Source organism: Lycium barbarum, chromosome 8, assembly GCF_019175385.1.
Source record: "Lycium barbarum isolate Lr01 chromosome 8, ASM1917538v2, whole genome shotgun sequence".
NCBI lineage: Eukaryota > Viridiplantae > Streptophyta > Magnoliopsida > Solanales > Solanaceae > Lycium > Lycium barbarum.
Window position 1 is genome coordinate 91,035,143 of NC_083344.1, and position 25,075 is coordinate 91,060,217.

The 25,075-nt window shown below is 33.3% G+C and overlaps 1 protein-coding gene across 3 annotated transcripts; it reads left to right on the top strand.

The window, feature by feature from the left end:
- The first annotated feature begins 1,477 nt into the window (after positions 1 to 1,477).
- LOC132606294 (uncharacterized) lies at positions 1,478 to 13,909 on the top strand. 3 transcript variants are annotated; one of them, XM_060319735.1, is made up of 14 exons: positions 1,479 to 1,764; positions 1,930 to 2,130; positions 3,318 to 3,440; positions 4,617 to 4,746; positions 4,874 to 4,976; positions 6,740 to 6,863; positions 8,110 to 8,175; positions 9,017 to 9,055; positions 11,066 to 11,146; positions 11,250 to 11,297; positions 11,988 to 12,038; positions 12,235 to 12,303; positions 12,831 to 13,082; positions 13,260 to 13,909. In XM_060319735.1, the coding sequence occupies exons 2-14, from the start codon at positions 1,978 to 1,980 to the stop codon at positions 13,506 to 13,508; spliced, it is 1,488 nt and encodes a 495-aa protein (XP_060175718.1). In that variant the 5' UTR covers positions 1,479 to 1,764; positions 1,930 to 1,977; the 3' UTR covers positions 13,509 to 13,909. The 3 variants fall into 3 exon arrangements, with proteins under 3 accessions (XP_060175719.1, XP_060175718.1, XP_060175720.1); XM_060319736.1 differs by lacking the exon at positions 9,017 to 9,055 and having other exon boundaries at positions 1,478 to 1,764; XM_060319737.1 differs by lacking the exon at positions 3,318 to 3,440 and having other exon boundaries at positions 1,484 to 1,764.
- Positions 13,910 to 25,075: the final 11,166 nt, after the last annotated feature.

Consider the following 25,075-nt stretch of genomic DNA (forward strand, 5'->3'; position numbering starts at 1 on the left):
ACATATAGCCCTTAAAGCAATGGTGCACATATACCTCTATCATTACACAAATGGTGCAAATATACCTTTTTTGCAGACATGAGTTTTTTTTTTTTTTCGAAATTATTTAGCTTGTTTCTTAATTAAAAAATGCCACGTGATTTCAAAAAATTAAGTTTACCCATTTTTTTAGTAGACATATTTTTTTAAGACACGTGGTCATTTTTTAGTGGATCGGGTCTGATTCATTTAAAAAAATTGGGTAGACTTATTTTTTAAAGCCAAGATTTTTTTTTTAAATGAACCAAACAACCCACCAGAAAAAGATATGCCTCGTGAATTTAAAAAATAAGTCTACTCAAAAAAGGGTAGCTTTATTTTTTTAAAACCACGTGATATTTTTAAATTAAAAAATAAGTTAAATGATTTATAAAAAAAATTGTTAGCGAAAAGGGTATATTTGCACCATGTGTGTAACAGCAGGGGTATATATGCATCACTTTTTTAACAAGGGGTATATCTACTCTAAATCACAAAGTTGAAGAATATGTTTGCAGATTTACCCTTAAATATAATATAACTTGCAAAGCTGTAGTTTAATTCACTACTTTAGAATAAGACAACTTGAATGAAATAAAGGGAATAATGTAGAATTGAACTATATGACTCAACCTTTTGGCTTAGTGGTAACAACTCTTTGTTGAATCTACATAGTTGGTTTCATATTATGGTAAGACCTGTAGCTTGGTAACTGGAGCACATGAATTTCGTTCATAATAAATCTGCTTTAAAGGTTCAAAAGTCAAAACCGAAAATTCAAAATATCCAAACCTGTTAATCCGAAATCGAACTTACAAAATTCGATCCTATCCGAGCTTATTGGATTGGATTGTAATTTACATAATCTGAAAATCGAAAATTCAAACCGAAATTTTCATATCCAATCTGATGGCCCAACCGGAGGTGCTAAAACAGACTGTTCGCCGAAATTTTGGGAATAGCGATGATTAATTAATGTGCACTTTTGACACAATATTTAGGAAAGTTTTTAGCACATAAATTTTCCGTTACTTTTATATACTCCCTCCGTCTCATATTACTTGTTCACTTTTTTTTAACACTCCCTTTAAGAACTCATAAGTAAAAGTGTATTTTTTATTACATTACCCTTATCCTTCTCCAGTTAATTGCACTCTAATCAATATTAGTTACTTAAAAAAACAATAAATGTTAAGGGCAAAGTAGGAAAAAATTTAATTACTTCTATCTTGATTTTGTAAATGAATAAGCATTTTGAGACGAATATTTATAGTTATGTGGATAACTAAAATGGGATGGAGGGAGTACATTATTAATTTGTTTGGTGTCTGCTACTCACATTTGGAGACCGACTATATTCGAATGCTCGCCGCATAAGTTCTCATTCGGGGAGGAAATGCTCTCTATAAAGGATTTTTTCATACTTAAGAGTCAAACTTGAAGCTTCTGATTAAAAAAAGAGCAGCCCATTTGCTGCACCAAATTCACAACTTTGGTGGTGAAGTACATCGTTAATGATCGTTCCTAAAAATGCCCAAAACAAAAACATATAACTAATGGTCTTTGATAATGTTTGAAGGACCCGAGAAATAGTGCCCCACCCGAAAGGGATGGCAGGTGTGGACCCGATATCTCTCAATTAGAATGATTAAAGCCCCCCTATAAAAGCCCTAAGCTGCCGGAGGCAACCAATCTCCTTTCTTCTCTCCGGCGATTACCCTCAACGGAACACCTCTTCGTTTTCAGGTAAATTCGACCCTTTTATTCAAATCAAAGTGGTCACTTACTCCATTCATTTGAACTCTGAAATGAGCTGACTGCTTATTTTCATTATGGTTGATACGTTTATTACTTTATTCTCTTTTATTATTTTTGCACTGATGTCCACTCTATTTGCTTGTGGTAATGCAGAGAGAAAGTGAAGTTTGTTTGTGGAGAATGAGTTTGAGGTGATAAAATATGAGTAGACTCTCATTTAGGCCTCGTCCACTTGACATTCATAAGAGGTTACCTATTCTCAAATCTCTCAAGGATTTTGAGGACGATATTGATACACCCTCTAATACCCGCAACCAAATCATTCGTCTCGCTGCTGAAGCTGCAGATATTGAGGTTTCATAATTTACACCTTCTTTCGATGGTTCTTACCTATTGTTACTTTAAGTACAATGTATGTTTGTCTTGATCATTACTTAAATTTTATTGTATCGTATCATTAAATTCATCGTTACGTAACGACGAAAAGTCGCATTTTATGTAACGACTGATTTGGTGTGATCGCGTCGTTACCTTTTTTTCCAACTTGTTTGGATGGTTGTTACCTATTGTATTGTTATTTTAAGTACGTTGTTTGTTTTGGTTGTTACTTAAATTTTGTTGTATCGTATTGTTAAATCCATCGTTGCGTAACGACAAAAAGTCCCATTTTATGTAACGACCGATTTGGTGTGATCGCGTCGTTACCTTATTTTTTTGTATGGTTGTTACCTATTATATTATATTGTATTGTTGTTTTAGGTACGACGTTTGTTTTGATTGTTACTTAAATTTTATTGTATCATATCGTTAAATCCATCGTTACGTAACGACGAAAAGTCCCATTTTATGTAATGACCGATTTTGTGTGATCGCGTCGTTGCCTTATTTTTACAGCTTGTTTGGATGGTTGTTACCTATTGTATTATGTTGTATTGTTATTTTAAGTACAATGTTTGTTTTGATTGTTACTTAAATTTAATTGTATCGTGTCGTTAAATCCATCGTTGCGTAACGACGAAAAGTCCCATTTTATGTAATGACTCATTTGGTGTGATCGCATCGTTACCTTTTTTTTCCTCTTCTCATTTGTCTTTTCTTAGTATCTAATCTTGTTTTATCCTTTACCCTACCTTTTTATAATAGCTCCACCCCTTAAGGTTTGTTCTTCAAATTGCTACTGATGGCATTATGTAACGACAGGAAACGGTACAATCTATCCAAACGTTGTATTTTCATCAAAATAATACGGTACAATAGAATATAACACAGTAAGTACAATACAATATGATACTTATATCCTGCAACTGGGGTATTATTTTAAGAATGCATAGTAGACATCTTTTTGTTAGATGATAGAGTAGATATAATTGACTGCTTTAGCTGAAGGTAGCAGGATTCTTAGTCTTGAACAAAAATCAGAAATTTTTACTACATTTTTAAAAGAAGACTGCTCAAAAGATTTTTTTTTTTGCACGTTATTATAAAATAAGTCATGATGCTCAAGAAAGGTAGACTAAAGCTTGTACAGCTGTGTGTTTCAGGGCTTCTATTGGTGTGGTGTACTTATCTTGTTAGCTCAAGTTGACAACTATATATTGTTATTGGTTAACATAGAGGAGGGTTCTGGTTTTCGTAACCACATTAGTGAATATATCCAAAAAAAGGTAGGTAATCTATTTCGTTATACTAAGATATGTTTCCCAAGTTTCTTAAGAGATGCATACTATGGACTTAGTAATTTGTAGATTAGCTTCTGATATGGTGTTTTAACTGTTCCTAATTCTTATTTGCACCGCTGTTTTCACGGGAAAATCACTTTATGTTGCCCTTTCGCTTCTGCTGGTCTCTAATTAAAATAGGAAATCATAAGTCATCATAAGACTCTTCATTCTAGAAATGGGAAGTAGTTATTGATGGTTTAGTTTTTTTTCTTTTCTTTTTGGTCAGTGTTACTGATGGTTTAGTGTTATTGAATGATGATGAGCCACTGGCAAGCATTTACTTGCTAAATGAGGCCTTCCTTCTTTTGTTTTGAATGATGAAGTATGCACTGCTGCTCCTTTTATTTGGTGGTGTTCTTTAAGAGATGAAGAGATCTTTGGGATTGTAAAGTACCTGTTGTAAGAATTTTAAGGCCTTGATTATTTTAGGAAAGACTCCGTATTTCCCCTTATTGATGCCTTCAGGAATCTGTGGTGTGAAGGTGTTTTTGGGGTCAAGTTCGTTGTGAGACACTAAGGTGTAATGTCTGATTACACTGGGGTATAATATTCTTGATACGTTTAATTTTGAAGCACCAGAAAACAAGGTGAAGTAATTTTTAGTTCAATCAATGATGAATATTTTGAGAAAATGATTCGTGATAATTAAAGAATTTATAATTGTTTCTTCCCTGGAAGTGACTCAGCCATAGCCACAAAGCCGGTATATCCTAAAGACTAGTAGGATAATCTGAGATGTTAAAGTTTGTTGTTGCGCACTAAACTCGACTTCCTTGGGAGATGGGCATCTTTTGTTCAGTGAGATGAAAAATTAGCTGTTCAATAATCTATATTGGTATCCTTGTATCTTAGATGCCGTAAACATATCTTCAAAAGTCTACTTATCCTTTTTCTTCGGTTTCTTAAGTTCTTATAAAGAGATCTTAGCAATTTTGTTTTTTGCATTTTGAGGAAACTGTTCTTGCTTTAAACTCCACTGGGAGTTGTATACTAGGAACGTAGAACATATCTGAAACCGTGAAGTTTATAGTGCAGGATAAGATGTGGAATTTAGAATTGATTCCTGGATAGGTTGTCTTTGTAGATAAACTGATTATGCTGGACAATATTATTCCTTAGGTACAACAGACTTCTAGCAAGAAGTTTATTCCTGAAATACCTATCCCTGAGTATGTGGTGGTGGATACATATGAAAGAGATTATTCACGTACTTTTGCTCAGCCAGCATCTTATATACATGCTAGAGGAGGTATGCGACGAAATGGCTAGCATTTTGATTTTACTTCAAAGTTGACAGTATCTCTGAACCTTACTATGTCCTGTTTCTTCTTTATCCAAGAAGAAAACTTACTAAAATTTTGTTAAATTAACTATAGCCCGAGCCGAGATTGGAGAATTTGTTGAGTACGATCTTGACAATGAGGATGAAGATTGGCTTCAAGACCTAAACCGAGAGAGGAACGCTCTTGCAGCTGAAAAGTAAAAATCATACTGTACTCTTACATGTATATTTTGTTATGTTCATTGCCCATTGTTGCTTTGGCAGTCCTTTGTCTTCATTTTTACCTCAGATAATTTACTTTGAATGATTACTATCTATTTCTTCCTTGTAGTTGGTCTTCCCATCTTTCTTCTTGATATAATGCAAATATTGCACTGTTTAAGATTTTTTACCAATAGTATTTACTGGATTAATAGTTGCACTTCTGTGGAAATGGTGAATTCTGGTACTTGTACCTATTCATTCAGTCAGAAGTAGTAAGACCTAATCTTAAAAAAAAAAGGTGTAAGACCTGCTAAAACCATCCAAGGTTTATGGTTTATGGATCCTTATCTTATTCAAAACCCAAAAAAAAGGGGATTATGGATATTTTTGGTGCAGGTTTCATTGTAGACTGTATAACTCATTAGGCACTAATCACGCATATGACCACGACACTAGAGCTTAAGCAACCTAAAAATCAATATTTAAGGGAAAAAATTAAGGAGATAGAATTATTCCGCACTCAAGGGTGTGGCCTAGTGGTCAATGAAGTGGGGGGGGGGGGGGGGGGGGAGGGAGAACCATGAGCTCTCAGGTTCAAATCCTGGCGAAGACAAAAACCGTAGGTGATATCTTCTTATCTACCCAAGCCTTGGTGGACAGAATTACCCGACGTCTATACTGGTGGAAGGTAGCAGATACCCGACAAAATTGGTTGAGGTGCTTGCAAGTTGGCTCGGACACCACCGTCATGCAAAACAAAAAGAAAAAAGAAGAGACGTAATGATTCCATTATTTACTCATATTACAACTTCTTAAGCTATATATTAGCCAAAGTGCTACATAGCTCTGGAACAAAAAAAGTGCTACACAGGTAGTTGCTACTAAATTATGAGAAAAAGGGCAGCCCGGTGCACACAGCATCCTACATTAGCAGGGTCCAGGAAGGGCCGCACCCCAAGGGGTGTGATGCTATTAAATTATGGAAGCCCAAATTTTAGGGAAAGAGCCCCTTTCTGATCTTGCCATTGTTGCCTTAAGTGCTCCGGTGTGCTTCAATAATGGAGCCTGACTTCACTTTGATGCTTTAAACCACATTGACGCTCAATCCATTCTTCTGGAATCTTTACCTGGCTCTGGAGGACAAAGCTCGTGCAAACGATCACAACATACTGACATGTTATATGACGTGGATGTTTAGAGCAAAAGCTCATTATTTTGTGGGATCTTCTTAGGTTACCCACCTTGACCTTGCCTTGATCAAGCTCATTATTGTCTGGCAGTCCATATCTATTTACTAACTAATCCTTCCATTTGTTAACCTGATTTCAACTGCATGTGAGGTACAATTTCTGATATCTCAAAAACTTGTTTGTCGCTACCTCGTTCTTTCTTTAGTTTCATCATCTCTAGCAGCATAGAATGCCTTCTTTCCTTAGTTTATCCTTACAAGTTCTCTTACGGTTGACTAAGTGACATACCGGCCTTTTTTCTTTTTGAGCTTTTCTTTTTTTTCCTTGTTGCTTTCCAACTCAGTCAGACTGCTATGCCCCATTCCCTCACACTGCTATCGTTCCCTTGTTGTGTTTCATTAGCTCATCGTTATTCTGTATTTTTCTTAAATCTTTTTTCTTTCATCCATAGGAGTTTCACTAGTTGTGCATTTATTCTTCATCTTTTTCCTATCCAATTCTAGTAAACCTTGTTCATGATTTGAATTTTGGATTGCTATTCAGACATTGCTTTTTGCCTTGTATAGGTTGGAGACCATTCTGCACAAATTAGAGGTTTTAGATCACAAGGCCCGAGAAAGAGCAGGAGTGATTACTCCTACTCTTGGCTCACCTATCCCAGTGCTTCTAAGTTTTGATGCTGCTGTTGAGGTGAAAATAGCTCTGCTTAATCTGTTTCTTTTTGCTGGTTTTACTTTGACCTTTTTGTTGCTTTTTTATTTAAAAGAGTCTCCTTTCGAGTAGTTGATATATTGGTTTTGGTAGTAAGTACACATTTTTGTTGTTAATGTGGATTTTGTAGAGAACCTGTGTTCATTACTTTAGTTTACCTCTTACGTTAGTCTGCAAATATACAACAGAATTCTAGAGGCAATGTGTCGCATGATCAGATGAAGATCAACACAATTTTTTTCTTTTTGTAGTCCTTCTGATTTTGTTTCTTGACTAAGTGATCCGATGAACTAAATGATCTTAAGGGATGCATGGGAGGTATTTTCAAGAGTCATCATGGGTAATAGTTTTCTAGTGCCAGCTAATGTCTCTTTTGGTTGTTTGATCCATTGATTATCTGCTCTTTTATCTAGTCGTGAAAAAGAAGCTTTCACATGAAGCTGTTGAACTATGGATGCAATTATATTACGTAGTTGCAGAAAATTGCCGATGTTGTGGTATCTCAAATGACTTCCTCTACGGAAACAGAACTACCAAAATCCAATGATAGTTATGTGTAGCTTCTGGTCTTTAACATTGAAGAAGGATTACATCGAGACCAAAGAGTTTGATTTCTTATACATTATGGACTTCTCATACTTTCTAGTCTTTGGTAAGTAAAGAGATAGGTTCCACTTTCAATTTGACAACATGAAGGTTTACTTTTAACTTCTAAAATTCTCAGTTAAGGACCTGAAGAGATATCAATTTAAGATAGGAATTGTGTTGAACTCACAGCTGACAGTATCACGTAAGGAAGTTTGAAATCATTGGCCTTCTTTGGTATTTTTTACTGTCAAGTTGAAAATTTCCATGTTCCGGTATGCATCTTGTCAGTTCAATGGAAAGGGACAACATCTTTTGTAGGAAATATCTGAAAATTACTGTTTCACTGAGAAACATCAGTTTGCAACTTATGTCAATGTATTGAATATGTGCCTTCTTTAGGTATGGAGGCATCTTTATTTGGGGGAAATATTTTCATTTGTTCAGTTCTAAATGCATAACATGTACAAGAGTTTTCTGCTTCTTGCGTGATCTTAATTCTGGATGTCATGACTGATTTTCTTTCATGAGATTGTTTGCTTCTCTGAGTGTTGTGATTCGGTAGTTTTACTTATTTTCTGAGGAGTTGGCTAGCGTTGAGTCTAATGGTTCATCTTTCTTTCTTTTTCCTGAGATCCAGGCGTTGCAATCTCTAACAATCAAATATGGAGTTTTCCAGTCAATTTATACGTACTGGAAAGACAAGGTACCTATTCTTCACCGATTTATGTTTTGTGATTTAACAACATTTTATATTGTGCAATTTGATGAAGACAAAGTAAATGTGATTCCAGTTGGAGGGATCATCAAAGTTGGTATTGAAACAGATATCTGTATGCATACAACAGACATCTATAAAGTTCTTCTCCACTTATTCTAATACTAGCAAGGTCACATTGTAATCAGTAAGTCTACAGATGAATCTGTCCTGTCAAATTTCAGATCATGTTTGATTATCACAAGCTATACACATAGGTGCTAATGCAAGCCTTTTTGAACAAAGAATTTTTAGTTTGGATCATTTCGGATGGCTGAAACTATGTATCTTAAATGGTTGTGAACGGATATGTGGCTTCTATTAGGTAATCCATTCTGATATAAAAAGACCTAATTTACTGGATATATATAGTCCTAAGGGATTAGTTTCAAAAAATATAGTCTTAAGGGATTTTAGTTGAAAACGTCTATTTAAAAAAATTGTATGTGGTTATATGACTTAACGCTTAGAACTTCCTATTTTTTGTATTTTGATAGCCATGTTGTCCGGGCTAGCTTGCGCTTCCGATTTTTCTTTTTTCTTTTTTTAAGAACTTCCTATTCAATTTTAATACTGGACTTTATATGCACGGTGATAAGTTTCTTGATATCTCAATCATTATTCAGTTATGTACCAACATGCAATGGGCTTCAAGTGCTTGACTAATTAATTGGTGCTATGATATTTTCTTTTTTATTATCAGCTTTGGTAGATTCTTAGTAAATTGGTATTTTGAAGATGAATCTCACGCATCTCTTTTTCTTGGGAATTCACATTTCTTGTCTATCAGCGAGAACGGTGGCAGAAGCCTATTCTTCGGCGTTTGCAGGTCAAGTTTTAATTTCTGTATTGTAATCCAACTATAAGTGATTGCATTGGTGTTACACATAGTACAGATATGGTTTGTCAAGCAATCTTCTTTGCCTTCCATAACCTCATCAGTTTTTTTGGCACAAGACACGGGGATAAGGTTCTCCTCCCTGAATTTTCTCTGATGATTTTATCATTTAAAATTAGTTCTCCGGACTGTCTCATCAGAAGAAACAAAAAAGAGATATCTTGAGATAGTTAGCCTCTTAAAGTCAGTGATTCCGTTTTTTAATTTATGTTAATAAATAACCTGACGCTCTTCTTGCTGGTGGTTTTAAAATCTCTCTTCAGCATTATATAGTTTTTGAATTCATTGTGATTTGGTTGTCATGTTAGATAATATGTATAATCTCTATATCCTAGTTCAGATACACTGCTTGTGTTGAAAAACATATGTTGCAAACTGATTAATAGGAAGGGAGAAAATGGAAAGAAAGAGGTGGTAGCTCCTTGAATTTATGTTAAATATTAATTTCAAGAAGTACCAAGAAAATTTGCATAAACCAACTTATTCCCCCTTTCAGTTTTCGCCTTTTCTTCTCTTCTACTTATGTCTGAATTTTTCCAGCATTTAGTCTTCTTGTATGTCAAATTAATTTTCTCTTAGTACAGGTAAATTACCTCAGTGCTTTTCATTGTGTTCTCAGTTTGCCTGGCTATATGAAACAACTTTACTGGTTCTCTTTGACTGTTTTGGGCCTTCAATAAGCATCAATCGACGCCATGACCAGATTCTTCTATTGATGTTTTCTTTCATTGCTTCATATTAGTTAAACATATTTCCAAGCACTATGCAAGAGGTTTTTTTGCAAAGTTATTTTGGGAAGTTACTTTCTTCTAGTAGAAGAGAAGCTGGACTCAGATCTTGCAATAATATTATTGCTCTTAATTGGGCTATACTTATAGAAGAAAATACTAAAATGTACCAGTGAAGCTCCGTAGAAACTAGAATTTGGTACTTTTGCTTGTTCAGCACTTAATGCTACGCATTCCATTTCTTTAATATCCCGTCCTCATTCTTGACGATGAGCGAGATATTTCAAAAAGAATGTTTCTAGTTGTTTCATATCCCTCAAAGCTAAAAGTTCTAATTGCATTCAGGACCTTAAATTATGTGTTCACACGATTAAGTCATCTGGTCTAGTATTCCATGTTGATGCCTCCTGATCATCCTATTCAGTATTTCCCTCTCTTTTATTCGCTTAATCTTCTTCTGTGGTTACTTCCCTTTTTATATTTCTTCATAACCTTCTTTTTCAATTGAGCAAGAATGGTGGAGAAAGTGGGGGGTGTTTTCTTGCACCATTGGTGGCCTTACTCAGTTATTTCCGTGCCCCGTTATATCCCACTTTAGTCACTCCTGGCAGTGTAGTGTCCCTTTCAATAAATATACTCACATTCCAGCAATGTATTCAGACTTCTGCGGTTGTATATTCGGTTAGTAAATATGGTGATATAAGATAATTGAGCTTTTATCTCTGTATAAAAAGCAAACAGTTAGCTGTCCTCACTTTTTTTCTTTCTTGCTTTCATGTGTCGCTTTATTTTTACTCCTTTCTTTTGGTGGAGACTTTTTTCTGGTGGGAGGGGGATGGCAGGTAAGGGCGCAATGAAATCTCCTTTTTTTTCCATTTCAGATTGAAGGTATTGTTAATATTATTGCTGACATATTCTCAATATATCACATATTTTTGCAGCTGCTTTTCCCGTTTGATCAATATAGTCGTGTAACAATTCTCACATGAATGTTGTTGCATCCTCACTCCTGTTTGCACCACCAACTTTCTCTAACATGTGACCGGTGATATCATTCCTAATGAAAAGTTTCATGTTCCTTTTCTTTATTTTGTTTTGGTGGATTTTGATATATGCACCTTCGTAAGAGATGATCATAGTTAAATTTGGTGTGCCGTGACCCTATTAGTTAAAGATTACATCCTGACTGCTGTTTCTACCTTCATTCTTGCAGCCCCCTCCTCCTGTTAATGATACCAATCCATATAATGTATTTAGGCCAAGGGAGAAGGCTCACAGGCTTCACACAAGGAGGGTATGCGACTGTGGTTACTTTGACCTAATATTTTATTAAATCATCGGCCTTGATGATTAGTTGTTATGAGGTATTTTATTTTGCTTACCCTTTTCTGGTATAGATGCAAAGGAGGGAAAACAATGTGCAGTCATTTGAAAAGCTTCGCCAGGTAAGTGGGGAATTACAGTTAGAGTTCTCAATTCGTTTCTTCCGCATGTTCTGACAACTAGAAACAAAAAAATTACCAACAGGGATTTTGTTTGTGGAGGTTTTATCGTGTCCTTACCCCTCTGTTGGCCCAGATCACTCTTTTATGACAGGTCTTGCTCAGCCTCTTTCTTAGTCTGACCTGCATTATAATATTTTTTGCACAACCGGATGACCTTTCTTTATCACCCTTCATTTTATGTACTTTTAGCTGTATCATCCAATCTATCTTCAACTTCTGCATGGTTTGAACATGGTATATTGGTATTGCAACACCAAGCCAGAATAATCACGCTTTTTTGTGTTTTAACCTCCCTCTTTTCCGTAATGAATTTGAACATCTTCTTAATATATTTTAAGTTGCAAATTGCAGGTCATTTTTGCATGTTCTTGGTGCCCACACCTGGCATCATTGCTTATCTGAGACACATTCTCATATAGAATGATTGTCTTGGTGATATAAGAATAATGAACTAAGAAACAAAAGCTATTGCCCGGCATGATTTCCTCTAGCACGCCTCCCATATACTTGGTTAGAGGGATAAACTGCATCTCGTGCAGGGGCTCTGCTGTCTACAGATGAACAAATATTGTATTTCTTTCTCAAATTGAACTGTATTGTATAAACTCTTATATGTCTCACATTCTGCAGGTTAGGCGCAACCTTGACCAAGCAAAAACCATTCTTGAGGCTCTCATCAAGGTTTGTCTTTCTTAATAATTGCAATGTGGAAAACTTAAAAAGAACTATTGCATTACAATATGAAGATATGAAAGCATGTTCTTTTATCCTTGTAAGCTTGTTCCCACAAAATGAAGAAATTACAGACCTATACAAAGTCGATCTGTCTGATCCCCCAATCAGCAGTTTTCAACTCCTTTGATGTGATTATATGCAGAGAGAGGAGAAGAAACGAGAGGTTGTGGAGAGTGAGGTTAGTCTTCAGAGACTTCAAATGAAGCACAAGGTATGTGGAGTGTGGTATTATTTTCTTTCTCCTTCGCAACTTTTAAGCTTGTAATACCTACTTGCGGAAGTGATATTGCTATTTGACAATCCACAATTAAATTACTTTTTTTACGGCGTCACAACAGGAGGCAGCATTTTATGAGTATGCCTGCTCCCTAGTTAACAATGATTGCTTTCTGAGTTGTATGAAATTGTGAGTTTATTAGAGATTACACGCTGATATGAATTAACCTCCAATTGTAGTACTGGAAAAGAACATTTCTGTAATCCATTAAAAGTTGTGTGCCGAATAGGCTGGTAATAAATCATTTTGGATAGGTTAAAGTAGAGTTAACTCTTTATGGCAGTACTATCTTTGATCGTGGGAGAGATCTTTCTTAGCTAACTGCCGTTTGTCAACTTCCATATTACCATGGCCTCTTCAATTCAATATCTTTTAGCACCGTGACTGGTTCTCCGCTCTTCATGGTAATGTGGAATGCGATTTGATTCTGAGTTAAATAGTAAGACTTTTTCGGTTTCCAGAATGAAATTGAGCTTTTTGAGGACATGTTGGCTCTGCCTGGATTTCCTTCCTTCCCAAATAAGTTTTGTTCAAGTGAGGAGGAATATGGCGACTCAGATGACGCTGCTGTTAGCCGTCCACATGCTCAGGCTGCTGTCTCACCAAATCTTACCTTCATTGACTCAAAGCCGGTGATGGCCTCTGCTGGAAGCATGAGGCGAGAGCGAGTGTTGAAACGGCGATATGTCCCACATGGATGGCTCCACAAATTGGTGCTTACCTACTCTTCTAATAATTTTTTTTTACTCGATCCTCTTTAATCATTCATATATTCATATATTCACATATGAGTTACTTTTCCTTTGTGTGTAAGCACGTGCTACATAGAACTTAACGCACTCGTAGTACTAAACTAATTACCAGACTTTGCTCTTATTGGTTTGCTGTAGGATCCAAATGAGCCACTTCTCCTGTTTACTAAACCTCTTGATCCAGAAAAATTGGCAGCTGCAAGTATTACACCTCCAGGTTCTTCAATGGAAAATGGCCTAGTTGGACAAACATTCAACTCTCGTGGAAGGATTGGTCGAGGTGGCAGAATAGTGTTTGATAGATGGAACCCACTTATGCATACTCCAATTGAGTGTGGTGATGCTTTATATGTACCACCAAAGGCCCTACATTATGCTCATCCCTGATGCAATCAACCCTTCCCTAGCTTCATTTGTCCATCCGCGTTAAGATTTTGTTTACATGATATTTGCCATGGAGACAGCTCAAGACATGAGGGAGATTTCGAGTTGGTGATTTTCCAAGATTTTGAGCCCGTTATGGATTTTGGCGAAACTAGAAAACTATCTTTTGTAGACAGTGGCGAAGGCAAGGAGAGCTGTAGAGTACATTGTGTGTCCTTTGCCATGGTAGCATGCCTCTTTGTTTTACTACTGCAGGATGTATCATTCTTATTGTCTCTTTTATAGGTATTTTTGTGCGAGTATTATATTTATGTCCATGATGATAGGAAAATACAGAGCTTCTTCCTTTATGCATAACTGGATAATGTAAGCTTTTGCTGTAAATGAAAAGATGAATTTAACCAGTTTTAGTCGTACATTGTGATAAACTTATTTCCTCGTCATTTTATTTTCTTGTTTCACTTTATGATCGGATCTTTTAGTAAGGCCCAGCCAGTGTTGAAAATTGAAATCTGTCATCATGATGCAGCTGAGACTAATCAAATTATCTTGTGATTATTTGTCTGTATTTCTGACAATTTATTAGAAGTTGAGCTGTTGATGTTTATATCGATCGATCATAAAAAAAAAATTATTATTCATTCCGATTAAGCTTCCTTCCTATTAATCGGGAGGTTATTGTAAGTCGTGATATTATTTCACGTTAGAAATCTGAATATGATAAAGCCTATAAACTATAGAGCTACTATCATTTATTTATTGTAAATTGTGGAATAATTTATTATAAATGAGGAATTCACAAAAATCTCTGTGTGCGCATTCAATCTATTGAAATGAGGGTAATAAAAAAAAAAGATTTATTATGAACATTGTTCCATTAATGTATATATAAAAAAAATACGATTTATTATGAACATTGTTCCATTAATATATACATATATAAATTAAAAAAAGAGTCAATTAGATGCAAATAATGAACAGAGATAATGAATCGTAATGGAAATCAGGTTCCAATTTCATAGAATAGTTAATATGGATGGGTTATTTATAATGATAGACAAATGAAAGACTTTCTCAAGATTTTGATTGATCCACTTGAGATTTTTAAACTAAACAGGTTGGGTGAGCTTGCAAATTCACTCAGTCTCATTGAACAAATAAACAATTGAATTGTTTTAATTGCCTGGTGGCAACGCAATTTCAATTTTATTGAATTAACAGATCAATGTACTACCAGACAATTTTTTTTTTTAATTCGATAAGTTTTGAAAAAACATTTCGACATATTTATTTAATTATTATGAAAATCAATCATACTGTTCTGGTTCTGGGATTTCCAGACTTGAAGGTGGCGCGAGAAAAATGTGTCTTTCAAATTTTCCAACATTGTTGCACCACCTCTTGCATAGCAAGGGTGGCACACGATTGTTGTTTTTCTTGCTCGATTAGGAGTTGGTTTTAAAAGCCCTAGGCGTCCCCATACTCTATAAATATCACTTTTCGACGGAATTAAATGACCTAAGACATAATTTCGTGTAGAGCTAGGGCGTGGAACAGTTCGTTATCAAGTTTTTTTGTTTTTTACCATTATTTCATCATTAATTCTTGTAAGTATCATGAATTCTTGTTTTGGTCATTCAAATCACGAGTAGCTAATTTTTATAGTTATATTGTATAACCATAAATATTGACATTTGAAGATTATTCTATCTTAGTTCGACTTATCACTTGTGATTGTTTCTTTAATTCTACATTTAATTGCTTAATTGTAGCACATCATTAAATTTTATAGACTATCTAATATACATGCTTGGGAAATTATTTAGATTAGAGGAGAATTAAAAAGGGCTTATCTAATTCCCTGAAATCCGGGCACAGATTTGCTGCTAGGGTGGGGATAAATTTAGTTATTTTGCTCAATTGAATACCTTAGACATTATGCATTCTTAATAAATTAGTTCCACAGGAATATAAGGGGCGATCTATTTTGAATAGGCAAGTAGTAGTTCGGTAGAACACTACGAGTATTAATAATCTGCTTAATTAGTAATTATCGATTATTTGGATTTATGAAAAATAGTTTGAAAACTCAATATGTTTGGTGAACCAACCACAATCCTGAAATATTCATTTTTTTTGTGCGGATTGCCCTTCCAAGGCACTGGTCTTTAATTTTTGGCCCTCAAATTGGTGGTCTTTAATTTTTGTCCCTCAAATTGATGGTCTTTAATTTTTGTCCCTCAAATTGATGGTCTTTAATTTTTTCCCTTCGCCTAATACCCCCGGCTTAGTAAAAAAAAAAAGTGGATTAGCAAGGCAAAGTTTCAAACTCTACCTTAAGATAGAGTTGCATTCAAAACTCTGTCTCAGGCTTAACTTTGCTACAAAACTTTGTCTTGCGATTTTTTTTTTTGATTGAGCCGGGGTTTGAACCCCAAACCTCATGATATTAGGCGAAGAGCAAAAATTAAAGACCACCAATTTGAGGGACAAAAATTAAATACCAATGCCTTTGAAGGGTTATCGTGCAAATGACCCTGAAATATTCATCTCTTTGTGTTTATTCTAAGCTCTACACTCTCGTTCATGATAATTTGTTAGCATAAATTAATTAGTTTACACTTTTACCGTAGTTAATACAAAAGAATCACCATTTGGAGAAAATATTCGATTAATTAATTGGCAGTAGTTAAGTCTGTTAATCGTTGATCATAAGTCTATGTGGGTTTGACACTCTATTTTAGAAATTACTATATTACTTGTACTACCACGTATATTTGCGTGTGCCTTTGAGAATAACAATAAATTGTGAACAATTGAATATATGCAAGTTCTGTCAATCAACAAGACATGCAAATAATTTAATAAGACAAGAGAGTGATGATTGTACCAAAGTAACCTAAGTTATGACACCGATTATACGCTTATAACTTATGCAATTTAGACTAGCGAACTAAACTATTTAATAAGATAAGAGAACGAAGATTCTATCAAAGTTATGATTGGCTATCATATTGAATATTGAACATAAGCGCGTTTTGCCAATTTGGCAAGACTTGGGCATATTTTAAGTTTTTAACAAGATATGAGAATGAAATTATACTAAAAGTTATGATCCACCAGGCGCTATCATAACTTGCGAACAATTGAACATATACAAATTTTACCATAATTGCAAGACTTGTGAGCAATTTAATAAGGGAAAAGAGTCAAATATACCCCCGTAGTATCAAAAGTAATACAAATATCGGAAAAGGGCCAAAATTACCCCTGAACTTTGGGAAATAGTTCATTCATACTATTCGTTATACTATAGGGCCAATTATACCCTTACTGTTATACTATAGTCCAGATATACCCTTATGTTAAACGATCTGCCACGTGGCATCATCCTAGACGCCCAACCCATTTTCACCCCCCAAATAATTTTTTACCCACCAATTTAACCCAACCCGACCCGGATATAATTTTTTCACTCAACCCATTTTCTTTTCTCTTTCTTACTCTCTTCTTCGACCTCCATGCCCAACTCCTCCATGTCCACAATCTCCGATCCCTCACCCCAGCTCCTCCAATTTCCAAATAGTACCATTTTTCACTTTGAAAACAAAAACTACTTTTCTCAAATACTTCATGGCCAAACGGTCCTGGAAAACATTTTGCAAGAAAATATTTTCCTTCATACCAAACACACCCTTTAATCTCAATCAAACTGGGTCCGTAGTATAAATGAATCATCTATACTTATCATTCTTCCAATCAATATAGTTTTCAAATTTGTGAAACTTAATAGATGGAATTTAACATAATTATTACCAGAAAGTTAAGATTGTAAAGACATACCTTGTTGGGTTTAACACGGATTTTGACGGCATAATCAACAACACGTTTTATGGCTACCATTATCTTCATTGTTGTAAGTTGAGACAATTTTGAGCTACACACGCAATTTGCTACTGGTTTGAAAGTCTATTTTAAGAAACTGAAATAGAGTTGTATAATCCAAGGGGAAGAATTTAAAGCCCATTAATTTTGACCCTTAATCTAGTGGTACATGTTTGGTAATTTGGATAGAGTTAACTTAAAAAAAAAATGACATGGAGGAGCTGGGGTGAGGGATCCGAGATGGTGGACATGGAGGAGTTGGGCATAGAGGAAGAAGAAGAGAGTAACAAAGAGAAAAGAAAATGGGTTTGGGTGAAAAAATAATATCTAGGTCGGGTTGGGTTAAGTTGGTGGGTAAAAAATTATTTGGGGGTGAAAATAGGCTGGGCGTCTAGGATGATGCCACGTGGCAGACCATTTAACATAAGGGTATATCTGGACTATAGTATAACGATAAGGGTATAATTAGCCCTATAGTATAACGGTAAGGGTATAATTGACCCTATAGTATAACGAAGAGTATGGATGAACTATTTCTCAAAGTTCAGGGCTAATTTTGACCTTTTTTCATATAAATATACTCACTAGTATACGTACCCGCGCGATGCGCGGAAAATATTAATCATGTTAAATTGTGATATGACTTGTTCGAACATATTAGATCATATTGCTTTTTAAAAATTTCAATTGTCATCTTTTTTCCCAATACAGTATACTCAACAAAATCTCAATGAAATTTGAAATTAAGGTAAATGAATCATATAATCATAGAATAAAATCCTTGTGTACTACTCTCCTTTAAATGTAATATAATATATAACATTTAAATACCTAAGCCGACTATTCTCATTGTATTTAATATAGATTTTTTATTATTCGATTTATTTTGGTTTTTAGCTTTAGATTAAAATTCAATTTCTTTTAATTTATTCAACTATTAAACTTATGTGAATAAATTATTTACCTCATCTTTTAGTTGAATTGACATTTTCTTTAGAACAATCTTGTTTTGATATAGGATGAAGTATTAGTCGATTGCGGCTCTGATTATAATACTTTTACATTGCAACTGCGATAACTTGTTGATCTTGATTGCTTAAATTGCATTTTTTCTATTTTTGGTGCACAAAAAGAACATGTAAGACGACATTTTTAGCTCATTATTTTCTTTTAAAGTTTTTAAAAAGTGAAAAGAGGTAAATGAAGGTTATATTTGATTGTTATCATATTAATGGTTCTCTTATTTATCTATACTATTATAAAAGTAAGAAGAATTATATTTTTTTAGCATCACCATACAAAAAACTATTTTATTAATTAAGAAGGTGAAATAAGAAATAAAAAAAAAAACATACTTTTAATTGAATTGATTTAGTAAATTAAACACTTCATCCCTTATGTTCATTGGCTCAAAAAGATCATGCTCCAACCCTTATGTTGATTGGCACAAAAAGATCATGCTCCTATTCATCACCACTTATTGTGCTCTGCAAAACAGATTAGAATAATTATTGAACCAAAAAATAAATAAGATTTATAATAATGGATTTTTAAATACGATGATATTATGATTTATCTCATAATCTACTATATTCACCGACACTTACAAATAACAAATATTGCAATAATAATATTTACGGATAGTACGATACGACAAGCTTCAAAATGATATTGCATTCACTTAGGCTTAAGAAAAATACAACACTACTTGCAATAAGTATATAAAATATAAAAAGTCGAACTCAACCTGAAATTGAAAAGTAAATTTGAATTAATGTCAATTACTTGATAATCACTAAGTACTCCACACGATAGATTTTGAACATTTTAACGGGGAAAACGTTTGTAGAACAACAACTCCAAGATGATGGCCTTGAAAATTTCGAATCTTTTTGTATTAATTCAACATCTTTCTCACCAAATTTAACTTTTGATCTTATCAATACTATGAGAAAAATCAAGATTGATATTGTTGAGTATACGTATGAAAAAAAAAATACCTCAGCCATAGAGCTAGAGTGAAAAACATACCCGTGTTTAACCTTCTTTTCTTGAAAGTTACCGATGTGAATTAGTTTACTACTATCGTGAACACCTGTAATGCAATAATCACATATGAAAGATAAGATAAATAATCATTAATTTTGTAACAATTTATACCCCGTATTTACTAAATTGCATAAAGTAGGAGAGGCAGATCAAAAAAGCATGGTCAATGGATTCAGAATAAACAATTTCTTATATTTTTCTTACTATACATCCACTAATAATATTTTTGCTTTTATTTCAAAATAACTTTCGCCAAGAAAAGGAAAATTAAAAACTACATGGACTACCTGTAAACGGGATCAACATAACATTAACTACCAAAACATTAGAGTATAATATAAAATATACATACATGATTGACGTGTGCGTCAGATACGATCCAACGACCATTTGGTGTGAACCTAATGGAATCAACATCTTAGTAACTATACTAAGCTTGTTATCCATCTGCATGTGAATAACTGAGTCAAAATCAGTCCCACCTCCCTATCAATTGATGATCTTAAGTGTGGAAGAGGAGCCTAAAACTTACTGTCCAGTGTGGTTGTATTGGATTATATTTTTCTGGAAAAAAAACATTTGCAAAATTCATTTCAAGATAAACTTTGTGTCTAGATAATGATGATAAACTTTAAAGTTGTGATGGACATTTGTTAATAATTTCAAATTAAAAATCATGAACTGGTTAGGAACTTCGAATATTGATTTGGATAAATACGAATTTTAAAAAATAAAGTAAAAAGAAGGAAAGAAAAACTTGTGTTTTAATTGCTACAAAAAAGGAGCCAAAGAACATGTTCTTTGTTGCCTATATTCTCTGGAAATAAAATTTGCTACTCCTAAGAAGGAAGCAGAAAAATGTGCTTTTCTTTTAAATTTAAAATGATCAAGATCTATGAATCCAAAATGTATAAATAGATAGCATAAAGTACGACTTAAATTTATTATACAAAATATTATTTCATTGTGAGATGAACCATGAACGCTCACAAAAATAAACTTAAACGATCAAGATCCACAAATTCGAAAAGCACCAACTTGTTACGTTTCTTAGCCTTCACAGCTTCACTTGACATATAACTCTCAATCCTTCTGGCAGCAATTTTGTGATTAATATTTTTCCTGGATAGACATGTAAAAGAAATCTACCAGATATGCTCTTGATCATGTTCTATTCACCTCCGCAAATGCATTTAATGGCACCCTAACTGCAAATCCAAGCGTGCATAAACCATGCAGTTTTGGACGACAAAATCCTACAATTTCTACAACCATAGGATTTGAATGCAATATATTTTCTATCATAACTCACATTTTCTATTTCAAAAACGGTTGATTTACCTTTATCATGCAATCCAGCAAAAAATTGTGTTTCATGATCAATTGCTATAATGAAGGAGCCCCAAAAGAACTTGTATGTGTGTTATTGAATTTAAAAAATGTAGAACTTAAAACTAAAGTTATACGTGAGAGATAATGGTGCAAATATTTGGAGCTCTCAACAATGAAACAACTAAATTTCAATTCAAACTTAAAATTAACTACACTCACAAAACGGGGAATGGGAAAGTTACGTATGTGAAAGCTTTTGGTTGGTTTAGGTTAGTTTTTTTTTTCTTGGTCTTTTCCTGATTTTATCCCTTTATTTTTAAAATAAAAAGTGTATATTGTGTGTTCGTGTGTGCGCTTAGTGGATGAGTGATTGCTGAGGACGTGGGGGGAATAGGGAATGGGGTCGTGCAGTTTTTGTTTTTTTAATTTTCTATTTTAAATTAAATTGGTAACTTTTCATCAATTCAATTATTTTTAAATTTAATTTCAAACAATAACTAATAAGTAACTAATTATTGTCCTAAAACTATCCTCTTTTTAATAATACTAGTATACGTACCAGCGCGATGCGCGGATCGTTTCAAAGAAAAAAGAGGGAGAGAAGAAATACAAATTAAAGGAACTGTATATGAACCATGTGTGATATATTGCATATTTTATATTCTCATTTTTTGGATTAGTCTCATTACAGACTAACATTTTCTTATGGTATATGTAGCTGCTACTACTTCATTACTGACCATTTCTTCAAATATTATACAATCTTTTATACTCCAGCAGCCAATAAAATGAAGACACCTCTGAAAAACGATATTGTTCATTGTCTTGCTTCCGAAGGAATTTATGAAAGCAAATAACATTTGTATCTTCTAGATCCCTGTACACAACATCAAAACTTAGTTCTATCATGCCCTATTTCATAAAAAGTATGAATATTTTTTGCACCAATAATACAATTAAATAACGGTTAACATTTCACCTGTAACATAATAAAGCCACCATCAAAATAACCGATAAGCATAACCATTCCATCACCCACAAGGGGGTACAGAAAAAAATAGAACATAACAAAACAACATGGTTATTGTGACAGCCTAACAGCTGAAAAAGATCAATGTTAAATCATCCCCGAACTGCCACGTGGCACAGCAAGTGTAGTCACACGCCAACATGCGCGTGAGGGTGCCACGTCAGTTTGTTTTTTAAAGAAAAGAAAAAATCAATTTTGGAAAATTCATAAAAAAGTATAAATTTTAAAAATCAGAAAAAACTTTTTTTTTAAATGTGGAAAACCCATTTTTTTAAAATAAATCTGGACTGAAATTTTTATTAAAAAATCTGAAATTTTTTAAATCTTGAAAACTGAGAAACCCGATATTTTTTTAAAAAAATCTGGAAATTTTATTTTTTTAATTAAAAAAAACTGGACTTTTAAAAAATCTGGAAAACTAAATAAACCCATTTTTCTAAAAAAGAATCTGAAAAATTGAATTTTTGATTAAAAACCTCGACTTTTTTAAAATCTGGGATACTGATTTTTCTAAGAATAAAGTGGAAAACTGATAATTTTTTTCTAGATTTAAAAACTAATCTAATTTTCCGGGATTATTTAAAAAAAAAAGAAGGTTTTCTACATTTAAAAAAAATAGATTTTCCAGTTTTTTTTTTTAAGAAGTGTCTTAAAATAATCATGAAAATCTAGATTTTTTAGGACACTTTTAAAAAAATATCAAGTTTTCATTTTTTTAAAAAATCCATTTTTTACAGATATTTTAATTAAAACTGTAGTTTTTCAGTTTTTTTAATCAAATTTTCCAGATTTAAAATAAATATTTCATTGTTCCAGATTTTTTATAAAAAAAATCAGTTTTACATTTTTTTTCAAAACAATTTATTTATGTGGAGGACACATAGGATGAAAATGCCATGTGGCATTAATATTTTACACTTGGAGGCCACATAAGCCTTATTTTACTGCTGGACCCGCGAGTGACTACACTCACTCCAGGTCATGAGCTCAGGGGTGTAATAAAACCCATTTAGCTGAGTTTAGGGGTGTCTTGAAGTCCATCAATAGTTTGGGGACTGAAGTTGCAAAACGTGCCAAGTTCAGGGGCGTTTTAGTCACTTAAGCCTTAACATAAACAAACTCGGTTACGGAATATATACTGAAGTAGTATAAAATATAAACCTTGTATTCCAATGGCAAACGTAGGAAGAAATCAACATATAGGAGTAAGACATTAACTCAGTTCACTTCTTTATTTGTGCAAGATTTATATTTTTCATCATAATTTATCCTTTTCTTCCCTTAAAATTTGTTTTTCTAGAGAGTAAAATAACAATTCACTTCTTCATTAGAGTAAGCTAGACTTAGTGATTTTAGTAATTAGTACTCACTATTTAATATTCGTGCAATTAGAAATTAAATCTTTCTCTTCACATTTCAACATAAAATTTCAAGTTTTAATTTCAGTAATTGAAATTATGTACATGAAGATTATTAGAGTTCTGATCTCAATAATATCATTTAAACGTTCTCTTTTTCATATTGAAGATTAGATATCTCAAAGATGAACCCTGAAAACAAAAGACTATTTGAACCTATATGAAGATTATGTTGACTGGCAGTACACACTTGGCCATCCAGATAAGATTAACGGCTTCACAAGTCCAACAACAATATTTGTATAATAGGATTCTACAAAATATTTATTCACAATCTGACAATACCAATTGAAATATTACACAATATCAAATGAAAGGATTTTAATAACCTATGCCTGCAAACAAAATAGTTCTTTTATCTATCCTCATCTATTTAAAACTCAAACACTATTTAGTATTGAATTTTGAACCTAAAGGAAAAGAAACTTTTCTATTCAACTTACATTACACTCTCCAGAACATATAAGCAAAAAATTACAATTGAGGCTTAACCCAAACACCAACTACAGCTGAAAAGGACTCATTTGCTATTCAGAAACGCCCTGAAAAATCTTGTAGCCTAATGATCAGAATTAGAATAAAGTCATCAACTCTCAATATTAGATACAATATTATACACATACATTCTCTATAAATATTTACCACTTCACATGAAAGCAATCCCCACTATGTAATGGTCATTTGCAGAACAATGACAAAATTTATTATCGCTCAGTTTTTATATTTATAAAAAGCTAAATCACAATAATGGCATAATTAGATACTTAGAGAACAACATGCTATTATCTATAAATAAATTAAGTATGAACATTGTACCATATATGTACTTAATTCTTTTAGGATTTCTTATACTTGATGTAGACATGCTTACCATAGCTTAAGTTAAGGTTGTAACGTTTCTGCTCGAACGAATAAAGATTGTTACATTTTGAAATGCTTTAAATTTTGGGAAACTCTTTGTTATAGCATTATTTTATATACTTCCTACTAATGTTTTCATATTTTGCGTAAATGCTAAAGTGCAATTAGAACACTCGTCTTTATTTAATATCTACAACCTGAAACTAATGCCTATCTTCAATTTAGATTCCAACATTTTATTTAACCTGATGACTATTTGATACTTTAACCCGATAGAAACTTCCTAAATCTCCTTCTCTGTGCCTTTTTTTTTTTCCAGTGAACTGATTTGTTGCTGCATATAACTCCTTGTATGCTGATATTTGCTAAGAGCTGCCACTAACACTTATTTTTTTGACCTAAAAAATTCCAATCGATTAACTTTTTACTTATATAACGTTTTAGTTGTGATAAATATTTAAAATACACAAACACAAAAGAAAAAAGAAAAAAAAGGATAGAGAAGAAACATAAACGTAAAATAGTGTTGGGTTTGCTTCTATAAATGAAAAATAGGCTATCAAAACATAAGAGCTTTAAAATTTAGTGTAATTCGTATAAAAATATTTCCCAGTACTAATAGGCAAAAAAATAGGTCTCTTGCTATGAATAAAGAAAAACTATAATTATTGGATCAAGAAGTTAAATATGAAAAACGAGCACAATTAAACTTATTTAATTGTGGCGTGAGATTGTTGATATAAATCAAAATGGGAGAACCGTGATAAAACATAAACATACCGTCTAATAATTGATGAAGGAGCCTCCCTTATGTACAAATGACTAACAAAAATTGCCAAGTCTAGGCTGATAAGGAACTGTATCTCCATATCCAGTATACAGAAATCATATGAATAATCTATAAACTAAATTAAATAGACTGGAAAAATTAAATAAATTCACATGACCTTTCAAATGTACAGTAAAATCTATAAGAAAATCTATCTACTGCTATT

Excerpts from the sequence above, each read along its gene's own strand:
- LOC132606294 (XM_060319735.1), top strand. The coding sequence starts at position 1,978 with ATGAGTAGACTCTCATTTAGGCCTCGTCCACTTGACATTCATAAGAGG. Across the intron at positions 9,056-11,065 it reads CTATTCTTCGGCGTTTGCAG|CCCCCTCCTCCTGTTAATGA; the intron begins GTCAAGTTTTAA and ends TCATTCTTGCAG. Across the intron at positions 12,304-12,830 it reads GACTTCAAATGAAGCACAAG|AATGAAATTGAGCTTTTTGA; the intron begins GTATGTGGAGTG and ends TTCGGTTTCCAG.